General features: G+C 38.8%; 1 protein-coding gene across 1 annotated transcript in view; it reads left to right on the top strand.

Annotated features, from left to right (window-relative positions):
* CWH43 (cell wall biogenesis 43 C-terminal homolog) overlaps window positions 1–17,840 on the top strand; it is a 79,419-nt gene that overhangs the window by 19,038 nt on the left and 42,541 nt on the right. The window contains exons 6-8 of the mRNA XM_049886261.1: window positions 2,967–3,055; window positions 13,206–13,463; window positions 16,376–16,501. Coding sequence (XP_049742218.1) covers window positions 2,967–3,055; window positions 13,206–13,463; window positions 16,376–16,501 — 473 coding nt within the window. The remainder of the gene's footprint in view (window positions 1–2,966; window positions 3,056–13,205; window positions 13,464–16,375; window positions 16,502–17,840) is intronic.

Raw genomic sequence — 17,840 nt, 5'->3', positions numbered from 1 at the left:
GTCTGGATTCCATGAGAATTTGAAATTCTGTTCAACCTTTTCTCTCTTTTGATCAGGATTCTCTATAGAATCTTTGATCAAAACATTCAGTAATGGTAGCCAGGTACCACCCACTTCTTCTGGCCTCATGGGAATTCTTTTTTTTAATTGTACTTTAGATGAATGCTTACAGAACAAACTAGTTTCTCATTAAACAGTACACATATTGTTTTGTGACATTGGTTAACAACCCTACAAAGTGTCAACACTCGCCCTTCCCAACCTTGGGTTCCCTATTGCCAGCCTTCCTGTTCCCTCCTGCCTTCTAGTCCTTGCCCCAGGGCCGGTGTGCCCCTTCAGAATCGTTTTGTTTTATGGGCCCGTTCAATCTCTGGCTGAAGGGTGAACCTCAGGAGTGACTTCATGACTGAGCTGAAAGGTTGTCTTGGGGCCATACACTCAGGGTTTCTCCAGTCTCTGCCAGGCCAGCAAGTCTGGTCTTTCTTTTTGAGTTGGAATTTTGTTCTGCATTTTTCTCTAGCTCTGTCCAGGACCCTCTATTTTGATCCCTGTTAGAGTAGTCAGTGGTGGTAACCAGGCACCATCTAGTTGTACTGGACTCAGTCTGGTCGAGGCTGTCCTTTGGACTAACCTTTGCCTTGTATCTTTAGTTTTCTTCATTCTTCCCTGCTCCCGAAGGGATGAGACCAGTGGAGTATCCTAGATAGCTGCTCACAGGCTTTTAATACCCCAGATGCTACTCACCGAAGTAGAATGTAGAACATTTCCTTTATAAACTATGTTATGCCAGTTGAGCTAGGTGTTCCCCAAGACCATGGTCCCCACAGCCCTCAGCCCAGCAATTTGGTCCCTCAGGGAGTTTGGATATGTCTATGGAGCTTCCATGACCTTGTACAGGTTATGCTGGCTTCATGAGAATCCTTTTTGAGAACACCTATTAACATCCTATAAAGTTATTGTTTCTCAGAACCCTGGTTGAGAAATGTTGCATTAGACCATCATCGCCTACCACCATAATAGTAGGAATTGCTTTCTTAAATTCACTAGATTCCGCTTAAAGGAATGGATCATTGGTAGGTTTCAGTGGGATAAAGAGGTGAGGGAGAGGCCCAGAGGGTGCTGAAGGGATCTTGGAAGTTAAAGGAGCATACCGATCCTGGCTGCTGGGAGGGTGAGGAAGGAGGACAAACTGTGTCTTAGTCACATGTTCCTGTTTCCCATCTGCGCACCGCAGCACTCTCAGTCCCCTTACCGTAGAGTAGGACTTTCCACCTTCCGATATCCTGTATTACTTACTGGTATTAGTTGTGTTTATTGTTTGTCTCTCACCCACACCCTCCCATCCCCACTAGGCTTTACCCAGGAAAGAAATCTTTGCTCACTTATGTATCCCCCAAGCACCTAGAACAGAGCCTGGCACATAGATGTTGTTAGTGGCCTTCCGGTTTCCCCCTCCCCCGACTCATGACCATCGCGTACAAAACAGAACAAAATACTGCCTAGTTCTGTGCCATCACTATGATCACTATGCTCAGTTGCAGGTCGGGCCATTGTGATCCATAGTGTTTTCATCGGCTAATTTTTGAAAGTAGACCATCATACCTTTCTTCCTAGTCTGTGTTAGTCTGGAAGCTCTACTGAAACCTGTTTAGCATCATAGGAACACACAATCCCCCACTGTAAATGGGTGGTGGCTGTGCATGAGGTGTGTTGTCTGGGAATCAAATCCGGGTCTCCTGTATGAGAGGCAAGAATTCTCCCATTGAACCACCAGTGTGCCCCATTGGCACATAGTTATTATTAGGTGCCGTCGAGTCAGTTCCAACTCCTAGTGACCTTATAGGACAGAGTAGAACTGCCTCATAGGGTTTCCAAGGAACAGCTCGTGGATTTGAACTGCCGAGCTTTTGGTTAGCAGCCAAACTCTTAACCACTACCCCACCATGGCTCCTTGGCACATAGTACCAAACCTGATTCCAACTCAGAGCAACTGTATATAACAGAGTAGAACTGCTCCATAAGGTTTCCAAGGAGTGGCTGATGGATTCTAACTGCCAACCTTTTGGTTAGCAGCCAAGCTCTTAACCAGTACACCAGCAGGGCACATAATAGGCACTCAGAAATATTTGTTGTCTAATTGCTTATAGAAAAAGACCAAAACTGTCCTCTACAGCCCTTTCTCACATCTAATCTTCCATAGACCCAGGGCAATCCTTAAGCTCAGGAGGTAGGAGCAGGCAGTGTAGTGACTAAGAGCCTCACTCCAGAGCCTGAAGGCCGTTTTTACACTCTCAGCCTTACTAGCTGCATGTACTTCAGGCCGGTTACTCATTGCTCTTTCCCTTAGTATGTTAAGTGCTGTGCATTTTATTTTATTTTTTTTTATTATACCTTCTTACTTAAGTGCATTGTTGTAGCTGTTATTGCTGCTGGAGATTTTCCCCTAAAGTTTAATTAAATTCTTTTTTTTCCTTCTCCTACAAGTACTTTCCCAAATAGCAAAAGAATAAGATAGTTTGGGGTTGTTTTAAAAAAAAAAAATCACACAACTACTAATTATTTATCAAACTGACACCAGTCCCAGGAAGGCAAAAACTATAGATAAAATCAGTATTGAGATAGAGAAGAGAAAGGGAAAAAGGCAAATTAAATAGAAACTTTTTCTTTTTGTCTTTGGCAGTGGTATAAAATGTCACACAGCCAATATGGACTATAATTTAATAGTCTGAGAAAACTCAATTACCGTGTTTACATTGACCATGAAAGACTTCAGGTATTATTTTTCTCAAGTCAGAGTTTTTATTACTTTAATATCCTGAGTGTTGGCTCCCACTAGGCTCTCATTATCTTGTTGATTATTTCACACTCATGTTAATTCTTAGAGGTAGGAGGTATATATCTGTTTTGTATTTGGGACAATGAAATGTTAATAATCCAAGTGTTTTACAGCATATCTTTTTTGACAGAGGTGCAGTTTTGCTGGGCTTGGCAAGTGGATTGATGCTTTCGGTTTGTTCATGGTTTCCTGGTTCCAGTTTAATCTGGTGGGTTATAGGTATGTGGAATTTTCTTGCAGAGATGCTAGACATTCTGCTTGGTTATCCAGTCAATGAACTTGTAAGCATATGCAGCTAGACTGAGAGTAGATGACTGAAGTAGCGATACAAATACGTGCTGTTGCCAAGTGGGCTATTACAACCAACTGCAGCAGCTTAATCCAGATATAACCAAGTTCACTGGTGACCACTGGCTCCAGGTTCTTGCTTTATCCCACTTCACTCTCCCTCTCCTCCTGTGGCCGCCCCATTCCCCCCTGACTATACTGCCATGATCCTGCATAGCGGATTTTACTGAAGGTGTAAGGAGATCGAAGGGCTATACATTGCCATATTGCTAGATCCCATCCTCTCTCCAAGGTTCCTTGCTTCTCAGCTTTTTAGGAACACTCTCTTTTGGGACTACATATTGAAACTAACTTTCCTTTTTCTTTTACATGTAACAATTTAACTCTCTACCCTCTACCAAGCTTTTGGGTCCATGTTTGTTTATTCAGAGACTTGGACCATCTCCTCCCAGTCACACCCTTTAGGATTACAGAAGTATTGGTGAAGACTATTGTATTTCAAACCAGTTGCCATCGAGTTGACTTTGACTTATGGTGACCCCGTGTGTGTCAGAGTAGGACTGTGCTCCATAGCGTTTTCAATGGCTGTTTTTTTGGGGAAGTAGATCACTAGGTGCCTCTGGGTGGACTTGAACCTCCAACCTTTTGCTTAACACCTAAGCTCATGAACTGTTTGCACCACCCAGGGTCTCCCCCTTTTTTTTCCTCTCCCATCATTTTTTGTAAGCATGAGAGAGATTTGTACTTATTTTCCTATCACTGAATTGTGTCAGTCTTTCCTTGTCTCCTTAAAAGGCAGACATGGTTATAGTCAGTTTTGGTGTTAAATAAAAAGTTCTTACTCTGTTAGAGATAAAATACTACAATTTGGTTTCTGTGAGAATAGGTGTCCTTGTGCAAATTAAGCAGGAGATTCAGAGTGCTGCACTAGAAGCTTCCTGCAGCTTGTGGGACTGTATGCATCAGTAATAGAAGATGTGGGATAAGTAACATAATAAGGAAACTTCTGTATAGGATAAGCATCATTGAACTTGCATGGAATTGAATGTATAATCCCAATAGACTGTGAATTAATGAGGTTGACCAGGTTCCTATCCTCTAGGAGCTGCATGAGCAAACTGTTGCAGGCCTGTTGAGCTGATTTTTACTTGCTTGTGTACTTTTTGGAGTCCCTGGGTGGTGCAATGGTTAACACACCTGGATGCTAACTAAAAGGTTGGCAGTTGGAGTCCACCCAGACAGGCACCTTGGTAGAAAGCCCTGGCAAGAAAAAAAAATCAGCCAATGAAAAACCTGTGGAGTACAGTTCTACTGGACACACATGGGATTCCCATGAGTCAGAATTGACCTGACGGCAACTTGTTGGCTGTTTGGCTGTGTACTTTTTGGTAGACTGAGGCATTCCATTTAAGGTGTGTGGAAGTGTGTGTGTATAGGAGTAACTTTTTTTCTTACCAGAGAGCTGCCTCTTGAGTTTCATCAAAAAGGGGGACTGATACCTTTTTTTTTTTTTAAATTGTACTTTAGATGGTTTACAGAATGAACTAGCTTCTCATTAGACAGTACACATATTGTTTTGTGACATTGGTTACCACCCCATGACAAGACATCTCAAGAATAGATTTGATGCATTGAACACTAGTGACCCATGACAAGTCAACTCCAGTCTCAACCCTCTCCCTTCTCAACCTTGGGTTCCCAATCGCCAGCGTTCCTGTCACCTCCTGCCTTCTAGTCATTGCCCCTGGGCTGGTGTGCCCCTTTAGTCTCGTTTTGTTTTATGGGCCTGTCTAATCTTCGGCTGAAGGATGAGCCTCAGGAGTGACTTCTTTACTGGGCTAAAATGGTGTCCAGGGGCCATACTCTCGGGGTTTCTCCAGTCTCTGTCAGGCCAGTAAGTCTGGTCTTTTTTTGTGGGTTAGAATTTTGTTCTACATCTTTCCTCAGCTCTGCTCAGGACCCTCTGTTGTGATTCCCGTCAGAGAAGTCAGCGGTGGTAGCTGGGCACCGTCTAGTTGTGCTGGACTCAGTCTGGTGGAAACTGTGGTAGTTGTGGTCCATTAGTCCTTTGGACTAATGTTTCCCTTATGTCTTTGGCTTTTTTAATTCTCCCTTGCTCCCCACGATGTGAGACCAGTGAAGTGTCTTAGATGGATGCTCACAAGCTTTTAAGACCCAAGACGCTACTCCCCAAAGTAGGATCTGGAACATTTGCTTTATAAACTATGTTATGCCAGTTGAGCTAGATGTTCCCCTAGACCTGGTGCCCACAGCCCTCAGCCCAGCAATGGGACTGATATCTTTTAACACTAGTTTGCAGTGAGTCATATATAACTTCTAATCTGTATGCGATTTGGAAAGGAGCACAAAACACATTCAAAGTTTCTTTAGCACTTACATCATGCCTTCTGTCATAGAATATAGACAAAATGCTTATTGAGCAGATAATTCCCAGCTCCATTTTAAACATGGGGAAACTGAGGTACACAGGAACATAGATGGTTAGTCAAAAAACAGAAAAGCTGTGAGAAACAACTTATGCTTATTTTTCCAGATGAGTAAGGTTATGGTCCTGACAGTCAAAGCTAATCTAGTTTTCCTGTCTCTCTGGAGTATTAAATATTAATTTTAAAGATCCTAGGGGCAGGCAGATTTAAGGCTCGTAATAGGCTGTTTACAGTGGAGAGAAAAGCAGGGACATAATTCTTGAGCTTTATCTCTTTTTCTCATGGCTGGCTCTCCTGAAATAAGTTGGAGCTCACACTTAATTATCTTGAGGTGGCACTCACTTTTCACTGTGAATCATCTCTGGAAACCGTATCATAAAGCAGGGTGTAGAAAAATGAATCATATTTTATCATTGCGCAGTTAAAGTTTTCGATTTCACCTGGGGACTCAGCATGAAATTAATTACGGCAGTGGCCAATAGAATTTCATAAAAGCAGAGATACAGGAGCTTGATGGCAAGTAAATTACCAAAATCAAAGTTCTGTGAAAGAGGCATAGATGTCCTAAATGCAGTGAATAGAGCCCCAGTGTACTCTACAATGTGTATATAATTTTATCATATGAAAAATTAATCTATTGAAAACTTACATGTTAGTTATTGTAAATATTATTCAAATATTCAGTTACCATACATTCTGCGTAATGTCTTAGACATTATAAAGATTTAAGGGTGATGATTTGGAGGACTGAGTCTCAAATGAAAACCAGTTAAGGTACATACAGTTCAGTGAAAAAGACAAAGGGACTCACATTGTGCATCATATGCTACCATTGGTGTGCAAAAAGGGAGGAAAATGCACACGCATATATGTTTCTTTGTACGCATAGAATATCTGTAGAAGGATGCAGAAGAAAACACGTCGGTTGCCTTCACTCAAGGGCTCTAGTTGGTGACAGCAGTCAGAGGGACCCTTTGTATACTTCTAATTATGTATTTTGAATTTATAACCTATTTAAAAATACAGTTTTAATAGAACTAAAAATATATAGCCTATTTAAAAGTAGAAACTAAATTAAAAAATAAAATCAAGAACAATCAAGGAAAATTTGAACAGATGCTTTCTTTTCCTCCAGGTAATTCTCTGAGTAGGAGAGAGATAACAAAATCATTCTCATGCTTTAGATTAGAATATCAAATTAGATCTCATTCTTTTTTAAAAATAGTCATTGTATGCTAATAAACAGGAAAAAATCAATCTCATTAATAATCAAATAAATGCAATTTGAAGTGTGATACTATTTCCGTACTAATTTGGCAAAGATTTTGAAAAAGAAGTAATTTTGGCAAGGCCTAAAAGACACTCTTGGCAAGGTTTCCATTGCAAGTGAAGAATGGTATAACCTTTCAGGGAAGCAAATGATTGACTACAAGTAATAACACTCATTAAAATGCTTCCATCTTTTGTCAGAGTAGTTGTATTTATAGGAATCTGTTTTGAGGAAATAATCAGGGATGTGCTAAGAGATTTATTGAAAAAGAAAGATGGTTACCAGAGTGTTATTTTAAAAACCTTAACATTGGAAGTTTCATTTCTCTTTATGGCTGAACAGTTTTTTGCTAATTGTGCTTTAGGTGAAAGTTTACACTCAATTTCCCATACAAAAATTTATATGCATATTATGTGACACTACTTGCAGCCCCTATAATGTGACAGCACACTCCCCCTTTCCACCTCTGGTTTCCCATGTCCATCCAACTAGCTCCTGTCCCTTCCTGTGTTCTCATCCTGCTTCCAGGAGCTGCCCATTTGGCCTTGTGTATCTGCTTGAACTAAGAAGCACACTCTTCACCAGTATTATTTTGTGTTATACAGTCCAGCCTAATCTTTGTCTGAAGAGTAGGATTCAGGAATGGTTTTAGTTCTGGGTTAACAGAGCGTGTGGGGGCCGTGGCTTCGGGGATACCTCCAGTCTCAATCAGATCATAAAGTCTGGTCTTTTTACGTGGATTTGAGCTCTGCTCCACACTTTTCTCCCACTCTGTCAGGGATTCCGTTCTGTTCCCTGTCAGGGTGGTCATTGGTGGTAACTGGGCACCATCTAGTTCTTTCTGGTTTATGTGGCCCTTTTGTCTTTTGGGCTAATATTTTCCTGTGTCTTTGGTGTTCTTCATTCTCCTTTGCCCCAGGTGGGTTGGAACCAATTGAAGCATCTTAGATGGCTACACAGTACATTTGAAGACCCCAGATGCCACTCACCAAAGTGGGATGCAGAACATTTTCTTGATTAACTTTGTATGCCAATTCACCTAGATATCCCTTGAAACCATGGTCCCCAGGCCCCAGCTCCAGCTACTCTGTCCCTCAAAGTGTTGTGTTCAGGAAATTTCTTAGCTTTTGCTTTAGTTCAGTTGTGCTGACTTCCCCTGTATTGCTTGCTGTTCTTCCCTTCACCTGAGATGATTCTTGTCTACTGTCTAGTTAGTGAATTCCCACCTTCCTCCCTCCCCACCCTTGTAACCATCAAAGAATGTTTTCTTCTGTATTTAAACCTTTTCTTGAGTTCTTATAATAGTGGTCCCATACAATATTTGCCCTTTTACATCTGACTAGTCTCACTCAGCATAATGCCTCCAGATTCATCCATGTTGTAAGATGTTTTGAGGAGTCTTCATTGTTTTTTGTTGTTCTGTAGCATTCCATTGTGTTTATGTACCATACTTTGTTTATCTAGTCATCTGTTGATGGGCACCTAGGTGGTTTCTGTCTTTTTGCTATTGTGAACAGTGCTGCAGTGAACATGGGGGTGCATATATCTATTCATGGGACGGCTCTTTATTCTCTAGGGTATATTCCAAGGAGTGGGATTGCTGGATCATATGGTACTTCTATTTCTAGCTTTTTAAGGAAACCCCAAATTGGTTTCCAAAGTAGTTGTATCATTTTACATCCCCACCGATTCAAAATTGTTAATTTTGAGTTAATATGACTATTATTCAAATTTACGCACCAACCACTAGGGCCAAAGATGAAGAAACAGAAGATTTTTATCAGCTGCTGCAGTCTGAAATTGATCGAACATGCAAGCAGGAGGTATTGATAATTACTGGTGATTGGAATGCGAAAGTTGGAAACAAAGAAGAAGGATCAGTAGTTGGAAAATATGGCCTTGGTGATAGAAACAATGCCGGAGATTGAATGATAGAATTTTGCAAGACCAACGACTTCTTCATTGCAAATACCTTCTTTTACCAACATACACGGCAAGTATACACATGGACCTTGCCAGATGGAACGCACAGAAATCAAATTGACTATATCTGTGGAAAGAGACGATGGAAAAGCTCAATATTATCAGTCAGAAAAAAGTCAGGGGCCGACTGTGGAACACACCATCAATTGCTCATATGCAAATTCAAGCTGAAACTGAAGAAAATCAGAGCAAGTCCACGAGAGCCAAAATATGACCTTGAGTACATCCCACCTGTATTTAGAGACATCTCAAGAATAGATTTGATGCATTGAACACTAGTGACCGAAGACCAGACGAGTTGTGGAATGACATCAAAGACATCATCCATGAAGAAAGTAAGCGGTCACTGAAAAGACAGGAAAGAAAGAAAAGACCAAGACGGATGTCAGAGGAGACTCTGAAACTTGCTCTCGAATGTCAAGCAGCTAAAGCAAGAGGAAGAATTGATGAAGTAAAAGAACTGATCAGAAGATTTCAAAGGGCGTCTTGAGAAGACAAAGTAAAGTATTATAATGACATGTGCAAAGAGCTGGAGATGGAAAACCAAAAGGGAAGGACACGCTTGGCATTTCTCAAGCTGAAAGAACGGAAGAAAAAATTCAAGCCTCGAATTGCAATAGTGAAGGATTCTATGGGGAAAATATTAAACGATGCAGGAAGCATCAAAAGAAGATGGAAGGAATACAGAGTCATTATACCAAAGAGAATTAGTCAATGTTCAACCATTTCAAGAGGTGGCATATGATCAGGAACCGATGGTACTAAAAGGAAGAAGTCTAAGCTGCTCTGAAGGCATTGGCGAAAAACAAGGCTCCAGGAATTGATGAAATATTAATTGAGATGTTTCAACAAACGAATGCAGTGCTGGAGGTGCTCACTCATCTATGCCAAGAAATATGGAAGACAGCTTCCTGGCCAACTGACTGGATGAGATCCATATTTATGCCTATTCCCAAGAAAGGTGATCCAACCAAATGTGGAAATTATAGAATAATATCATTAATGTCACACACAAGCAAAATTTTGCTGAAGATCATTCAAAAACAGCTGCAGCAGCATATTGACAGGGAACTGCCAGAAATTCAGGTTGGTTTCAGAAGAGGACGTGGAACCAGGGATATCATTGCTGATGTCAGATGAATCCTGGCTGAAAGCAGAGAATAGCAGAAGGATGTTTACCTGTGTTTTATTGACTATGCAAAGGTATTCTACTGTGTGGATCATAACAAATTACGGATAACATTGCGGAGAATGGGAATTCCAGAACACTTAATTGTGCTCATGAGGAACCTTTGCATAGATCAAGAGGCAGTTGTTCAGACAGAACAAGGGGATAGTGATTGGTTTAAAGTCAGGAAAGTTGTGTGTCAGGGTTGTGTTCTTTCACCATACCTATTTAATAAGTACGCTGAACAAATAATCCGAGAAGCTGGACTATATGAAGAAGAACGGGGCATCAGGATTGGAGGAAGACTCATTAACAGCCTGCGTTACGCAGATGACACAACCTTGTTTGCTGAAAATGAAGAGGACTTGAAGCACTTACTAATGAAGATCAAAGACCACAACCCTCAGTATGGACAGCACCTCAACGTAAAGCAAACAAAAATCCTCACGACTGGAGAAAAGATTGAAATTGTCAAGGATTTCCTTTTACTTGGATCCACAATCAACAGCCATGGAAGCAGCAGTCAAGAAATCAAAAGATGCATTGCATTGGGCAAATCTGCTGCAAAGGACCTCTTCAAAGTGCTGAAAAGCAAAGATGTCACCCTGAAGACTAAGGTGTGCCTGACCCGAGCCATGGTATTTTCAATCACATCATATGCATGTGAAAGCTGGACAATGAATAAGGAAGACCGAAGAAAAGTTGACGCCTTTGATTTGTGGTGTTGATGAAGAATATGGAATATACCGTGGACTGCCAAAAGAACGAACAAATCTGTCTTGGAAGAAGTGCAGCCAGAATGCTCCTTAGAGGCAAGGATGGCAAGACTGCGTCTTACATACTTTGGACATGTTGTCAGGAGGGATCAGTCCCTGGAGAAGGATATCATGCTCGGCAGAGTGCAGGGTCAGTGGGAAAGAGGAAGATCCTCAACAAGGTGGATTGACACAGTGGCTGCAACAATGAGCTCAAGCATAACAACGATTTTGAAGATGGCGCAGGACCAGGCAGTGTTTGGTTCTGTTGTGCACAGGGGTGCTATGAGTCGGAACTGACTCGACGGCACCTAACAACAGCAACACATTCCCACCAACAGTGGATATGTGTTCCAGTCTCTCCACAACCTCTCAAACATCTATTATTTTGGTTTTTTGGATTAGTGCCAGCCTTGTTGGGATGAGATGATATCTCATTGTAGTTTTAATTTGCATTTCTGTAATGGCTAATGATTGTGAGCATTTCCTCAAGTATCTGTTAGTCACCTGAATGTCTTCTTTGGTGAAGTGTGTGTTCAAATCCTTTGCCCATTTTTAAATTGGTTTATTTATCTTTTTGTTGTTGAGGTGTTGCAGTATCTTGTAGATTTTAGAGATTAGACCCTTTTCAGATATGTCGTAGCCAAAAATTTTTTCCCAGTCTGTAGGTTGTCTTTTTATTCTTTTGATGAAGACTTTTGATGAGCATAAGTGTTTGATTTTTAGGAGCTCCCAGTTGTCTAGTTTCTTGAACAGGTTTTTTTGTTTATTTGTTTTGTTTATTTCACTCAAGATAATGTTTTCAAGGTTCATCCATGTCATAGCATATAGTAGAACTTCATTTCTCTTTATGGCTGCATAATATCCCATCAATTGGTGTACAAATATCTGCTTGAGTTCCTGTTTTATCCAGGAATAGAAAAATGGCTACTTGTATTCACCCAATGGAATATTGTATATATATATATACACATATATACATAAAAACTATATTTTAGAAAAATTAATAACAGGAGAAAATACTGTTGATGTAATATCACATAAAAAGCAGAATGTAATTATTTATGTGTTTTATGATTCCATTTATGTAAAAGTACTTCTCTGTATACACAGGAAAAATACAAGTATTGGGTGTGGTTGTCTTAGTCTAAGGTGGCTCTAAAGTGCTTCTTTTGTAATTATGCATTTTTGAAATTTCTACACAGACTAGTGTAGAAAATATCATATCTATAGAAAGATGTCATAGTGATAGTTCCAAAACGGGGTGCTGTAAAAAAAAAAAACTTTTTTTGAGCCCTGAAATGCCATCTCAAAGCTGATTTCACAGAAACTGGGAGAAATGTTATATTACTTCAGCATTGGCTCCACAAACTGTAAACATTTACTAAGTGCCTACTGGAGGCAGGTTGTATAGGCCCCAACACTCCTGAATAACGAACAGACTGACTAAGGAATTCTCTGTTTATACTGTACTTTATCAGTTACGTCTTCTTTTAACTGTGTGGTTGAGAAATTCTATTTACACATTGTAGGACAAGGGGCGGAAACCCTGGTGGCGTACTGGTTAAGTGCTACGGCTGCAAACCAAAAGGTCGGCAGTTCAGATCCACCAGGCGCTCCTTGGAAACTCTATGGGGCAGTTCTACTCTGTCCTATAGGGTCGCTATGAGTCAGAACTGACTCGACGACACTGGGTTTGGTTTTTTTTTTTTTTTTTAGGACAAGGGGCAGCATTTAAATGGCAGGGGCGGGGCAGGGGAGGATTTCTTTAGAAAGTCCTTTAAAAATGTTCTGGAGACCACACTGACTTTATGTGTTTTCTAACGTCCTGGATCTGGGTGGTTAAATTTAGTGAACATATTTTTGGTAATTACAGGTATTTGCTATTTTTATCAATGTTAAGATCTTAACACAAATAATCTGAAATTGCTTTCTTCCCTGTCCTTGCCTTTGTGAAAAACTACCATTTGACTGAGATTTACTAGACCCACATTCCACCTGCAGTCGTGGTGCCAGTAACTAGCTGCGTGACCTTGAACAAATCACTGTAACCTCGATAACCAAAAACAAAAAATCAAACTCGTTGCCATTGAGTCAAGTCTGACTTGTGGTGACCCCATGTGTTACGGAGTAGAACTGTGCTCCACAGGTTTTCTTGGCAGTAATATTTATGGAGGCAGATCCCCAGGTCTTTCTTCTGCTGTGCCTCCAGGTTGGTCCAAACTGCTAACCTTTAATAGTTTGTGCCACGCAGGGACCTCCGTTTTTTCATGTCAGGAGATTGGACCAGTTGTTCCCTAAGGTGCCTTCAAGTTCTGAACAACTATAAATCAGTTATCCTGTAAGCTTATTATTCTCCACCACCAACCCCTTCGTTTTTTTTAATAAGAAAATGAAAGAGACTATTGGCACTTTCCTGTCTGATTCTTTTTTTTCTCTCTCTCACTCTCACAAATAGGAGCGGCTTCAGCTGCAGGCCTCCTTTACCTGCCCACGTGGGCAGCTGCTATTTCTGGCTGTGTGCTTGCCATCTTCACAGCGTCCCTGTGGCCTCAAGTGCTCGGACACCTTATTAGCTCAGGGACAAGCCCTGGAAAAACCATGACCACTGCCATGATATTTTATCTTCTAGAAATATTTTTCTGTGCATGGTGTACAGCTTTTAAGTTTGTCCCAGGAGGCATCTATGCTAGAGAAAGATCTGATTTGCTTTTGGGTGAGTACATTTGAAAAGTCTGGATTAAAGCAGCTGCTCAAAAATACACCTCAGGCCTGACCAAGATTTAGCCATTTATGTGACTGGTGGAAATAAGTAGGATGACCTTGCTTGTCTTAGGGAAATAGACTTTCTTGACTAAAACAAAAATGGAAACAAGAAATTTGAAGAATGTCTAAACTATTACTTAACAAATTTTTTAATTCATCGAGTTTCAGTAATATTTATTATTGCAAAGGTGGCTTTAGTGAATTATTTGTGGAAAAAAATTAATCCATATTAAAGGGTAAAAAAGGTACTGTGTAACACTTGTATTATTTGCTATCTTGGGAAAAGGTCTGATTATGATGCTCATGCTGGTACTTCAACAGTAGGTTGGGAAGTAGAGAGAAAGACTGATTTTTTTTTGGTTCTCTTGAATTTTATCTCTCATTTATATTTACCACATTTTTACCAATAAAATATATTTTGCATATATTTTCTTATTGCAGAGATAAGATAATAAGATAATCTCTATTATCTTGTCTTTACATTTTATTGTAGAGATAATAAGATAATCCCTATATCTTATAATAAGATAGTTTCTATATCTTATAATAAGATAATCTCTATTATCTTATCTCTAGATTTTATTCTAGAGATAATAAGATAATACATGCAAAATATATTTTATTGGTAAAAATGTGGTAAATATAAATGAGAGATAAAATTCAAGAGAACAACAACAACAACAACAACAAAAAACCCTGGTGGCATAGTGGTTAAGCACTATGGCTGCTAACCTAAAGGTTTGCAGTTTGAATCCACCAGGCGCTCCCTGGAAACTCTATGGGGAAGTTCTATTCTGTCCTATAAGGTTGCTACGAATCAGAATCGACTCAACGGCAATGGGTTTCTGGGTTTTATCTTATTGTAAATGATAAATTCTGAAATCATGTAAATGATAAATTCTGAAATCATGGAAAAAATTCACTTTCTAGTTCAGTAGTTATGATTTTATGTACCAGAATTAAAATTTCATAAACATAGCTTAGTCTAATATTTAAAAATTGTCATCTGGCAATAATAAAATTATTGGCATTCACCAGGCATCCATAAATCAAATGTTGCTTATCATTTTAGTTTTAAGTAAAATATGTTAAATGCTTCCAGAATAAACTCTTTGAGAAATGAGGAGAAAAAATGTTAATACGGGAGCTAGTTCTTGTTGTTCACACATTTATTTTTCTACTTAGCCATTTATTTATTTAAAAAATTATTGAGCACCTACTAAGTGCCAGGCACATTGGCAGGTGCTAGAGATTCAAGACACATACTGTCCCTGCCTGCCGGAACTTTGGTGGGTTCCCGGTTAATAAATAATAAAATGAGATTATTAATTTATTTTGTGTTTGCAATTTGTACATATTTGTCTCATTTCAGCAATAAAGGAGGCAAATACATATAAAACTACAATTAGGATGAGAGCTATAAAGGAGATGTATAGACTACAGCTTGTGTTCCTTTGCCCTTGTCTATTGTGTCCCTGGCATATAACCAACAACTCTGTACATTTTCACTTAAACGTTTATACCTCACAACAACTGTCAGGACAGTAGACAACTGTCAGGACAGTAGGCAGCTGTCAGAACAGGCTGATTTGGAAGGTATATTTTTAAATTGCATGAAATATTTTAGAATCGCCTTTTGAGGATTTTGTATCTCTGATAATTACCAGCTCATATTTAATTAGAGAGGTACATTGCCGCATTTCTTCTGGGATGGTCTTGACTTTGGGAACTTTGTATTTCTTCTGGTTTCTTTCAGGTGTGTGTACTCTGTCCTGCTCTCTCCTCCTGTCCAATGCCCTGCTTTTTTTCTAACTCCAGCTTGCTTAGAGGTCAGCCATGTGGAGAAAACAAATGAAAGTAAGAGCCCATGAGTATTCCATTCCGTGTTTAAGTTTGTTTCTTCAGATTGTTGTGAATGATGAGCTTTTTGAGTTCCTTCTCACTGTTCACTGCTTCTGGGGGTGCTGAAACTGCCTTCTTAGAGCCTTATACAACTGAGACTTTTTCTAGTAAACATGAACATTAGGCTAATAAGGCTGCAAGAAAACCAGGGAACACTGGTAACATTCAGAGTAGCTTTTAATACAATTGAACTGAAATTATACATTTTTATATCAGAAATTAGTTATACATTTATTTTTTAGGCTCCTCTTTTTCTTTTCTGGAAATTGATCGCAATTTTTTTTTGCTAGCTTAAACCATTACTTGGCATTTCCTAATTTACATATTGTTCAATCATACCCCTGTTTCCATTCTTATTATGTATGATTTTAGAAGTACGTAAACTTTACATATTGTAAAGCATCTTAATTTAGCTCAACTTTATTGGCCAGCCTTATTGGCACAGTGTGAGCTCTGGCATGCATTTCCTGTATCCTAGGTCAGAATTACTGCCACAAATGCCATCATATATAGAACCTACACACCCTCTGTCCTGTTCCTCAGCTTGGTGCATGCATGGTCTCTTCCCTAGAGAAGATTGGTTCAGAAGGCCCCTTTTCTCTTGTGCTCTGTCTTCTCCGCGTAGTCAGCAGTCATTCCTTCATGGCCAATGACTTATCCTGTCAGCAACCTAACAACTAGGAAGCACTCAGGAAATTAAAAGAAATCCCATATCAGGAAAAGTCTGGGGCCCCCTCGATTAGAGCATGATTCCTAGAACTCTACTTGATTTCTTATAATTGCCCTAATTATTAATATTACTATTAGAGTAATTTACTGAGTACGGTACTGAGCTAAATTAACTCAATAACTGAATTTTCAAGGTATGTTCATTTAAATGACATTCTGGCTCCTGGAATATACCATCGGAAGGATTTGGGGTATGAAAATATAATATATGCTTCATTTCTCTTTTATTAGGGACAATGATGCTAATTATTGGGCTAAATATGCTCTTTGGTCCTAAGAAAAGCCTTGACTTTCTTCTTCAAACAAAAAATAGTCCTAAAATGCTTTTCAGAAAGAGTGAAAAATACGTGAAACTTTGTAAGTATAGTTTTATGCTTTTTAAAAGCATTTTATTATATCAATTTTCAAACATATACAAAAGTAATAAGTATAATGAATCTTCTTGTACATTTCACCAAGTTTTAACAATTATCAACATTTTACCAATGTTATTAACAGATAGCTTCCTTTTTTTTTTTTTTTGCTGAAGTACTTTAAAAACTTCTGTATTCATTTTGCTTCACATACAATATGGATATGATAATTTAACAGGTGAAATTTCTAAAATGCTTTCTTCTAATAGTTGAGATGATTTATTCATTTCTAGTTCTCCTTTTTTGGGAGATTGAATGGATTATGTTTGGAATGTCAATGAAGAAACTTAAGCATGATATTAATTTACTATTCAATATCTGATTCGTTACAGATAGACTGGATTAAATAAAAATATTTATTGAATGTCTACAATGTGCTGATAGTGTATTAGGTAGTTGTTAAGTGTTATACAAAGATGAGTAAAAAAATGTTCCCCACCCTCAAGAACTTGATACTTTACTAAAGGAGATAAACTATTATATTGTAATGAGATAGGGAACAATTAAACTAAATAAATTTTTAGTGTATTTCTAAAAGAAATATCACAAAGCAATATTTAAAAATTTTCATGTATGCTTCGTCATAATTTGGAAACATCATATTTAAATTTAGTGGAAAATGAGGTTCTTTTTTTGTGTCCCTATTGCCGTTGAAACCAGGATCTAGCAGATTTTGTTTTTAATCCTGACAATCTTTGTCTTTTAACTTGAGTTTATCTATTTTTATTGTGATTTTTGAGGTATTACAATTTATTTCTATCATATATTACTATGTCTTTTCTTTTCTCACTTTTTCAGGGTGCCCTTTTTCCTCTTGCTATTTTTTTTTCCCCTCTCCCTTATCCCCCTCCTCCCCACTCCTTGTTCTAGTTTGGAAGTTATACCTTCAATTTCTATTCTTCAAGTAGTTATATTATTTTCCTTTCAGCACAACCTTCTGGTTTCCATTTTTGCTATTGAAAATTCAGGTGTCAGTGGAATTGTTGCTTCTTTGAAGATAATCTGTCTTTTGTCCTAGTAGCTCTTAATATTTTCTCTTTTTGTGGTGCTCTGCAGTTTCACTGTAATATATTTGGATGTGGGTTTTTTTTCATCTTGATCAGGAGTCCTTGGGTTTCCTGAACCTGAATAATAATGTCTTCTATAAATTCTGGAAAATATTCAGCCATTATTTCTTCAAATATTCCCTGTGCTCCATTCTTTCTTGTCTCTCCTTTTTGACTCCAATTAGATATATGTTGGGTCTTCTTCTTATTTTGTTCTTCATGTCTCTTGATTGCTCT

This window comes from Elephas maximus, chromosome 5 (assembly GCF_024166365.1).
Source record: "Elephas maximus indicus isolate mEleMax1 chromosome 5, mEleMax1 primary haplotype, whole genome shotgun sequence".
Classification (NCBI taxonomy): Eukaryota; Metazoa; Chordata; class Mammalia; order Proboscidea; family Elephantidae; genus Elephas; species Elephas maximus.
Note: the sequence above shows the minus strand (reverse complement) of the source record. Positions and strands in the feature narration are given on the sequence as shown.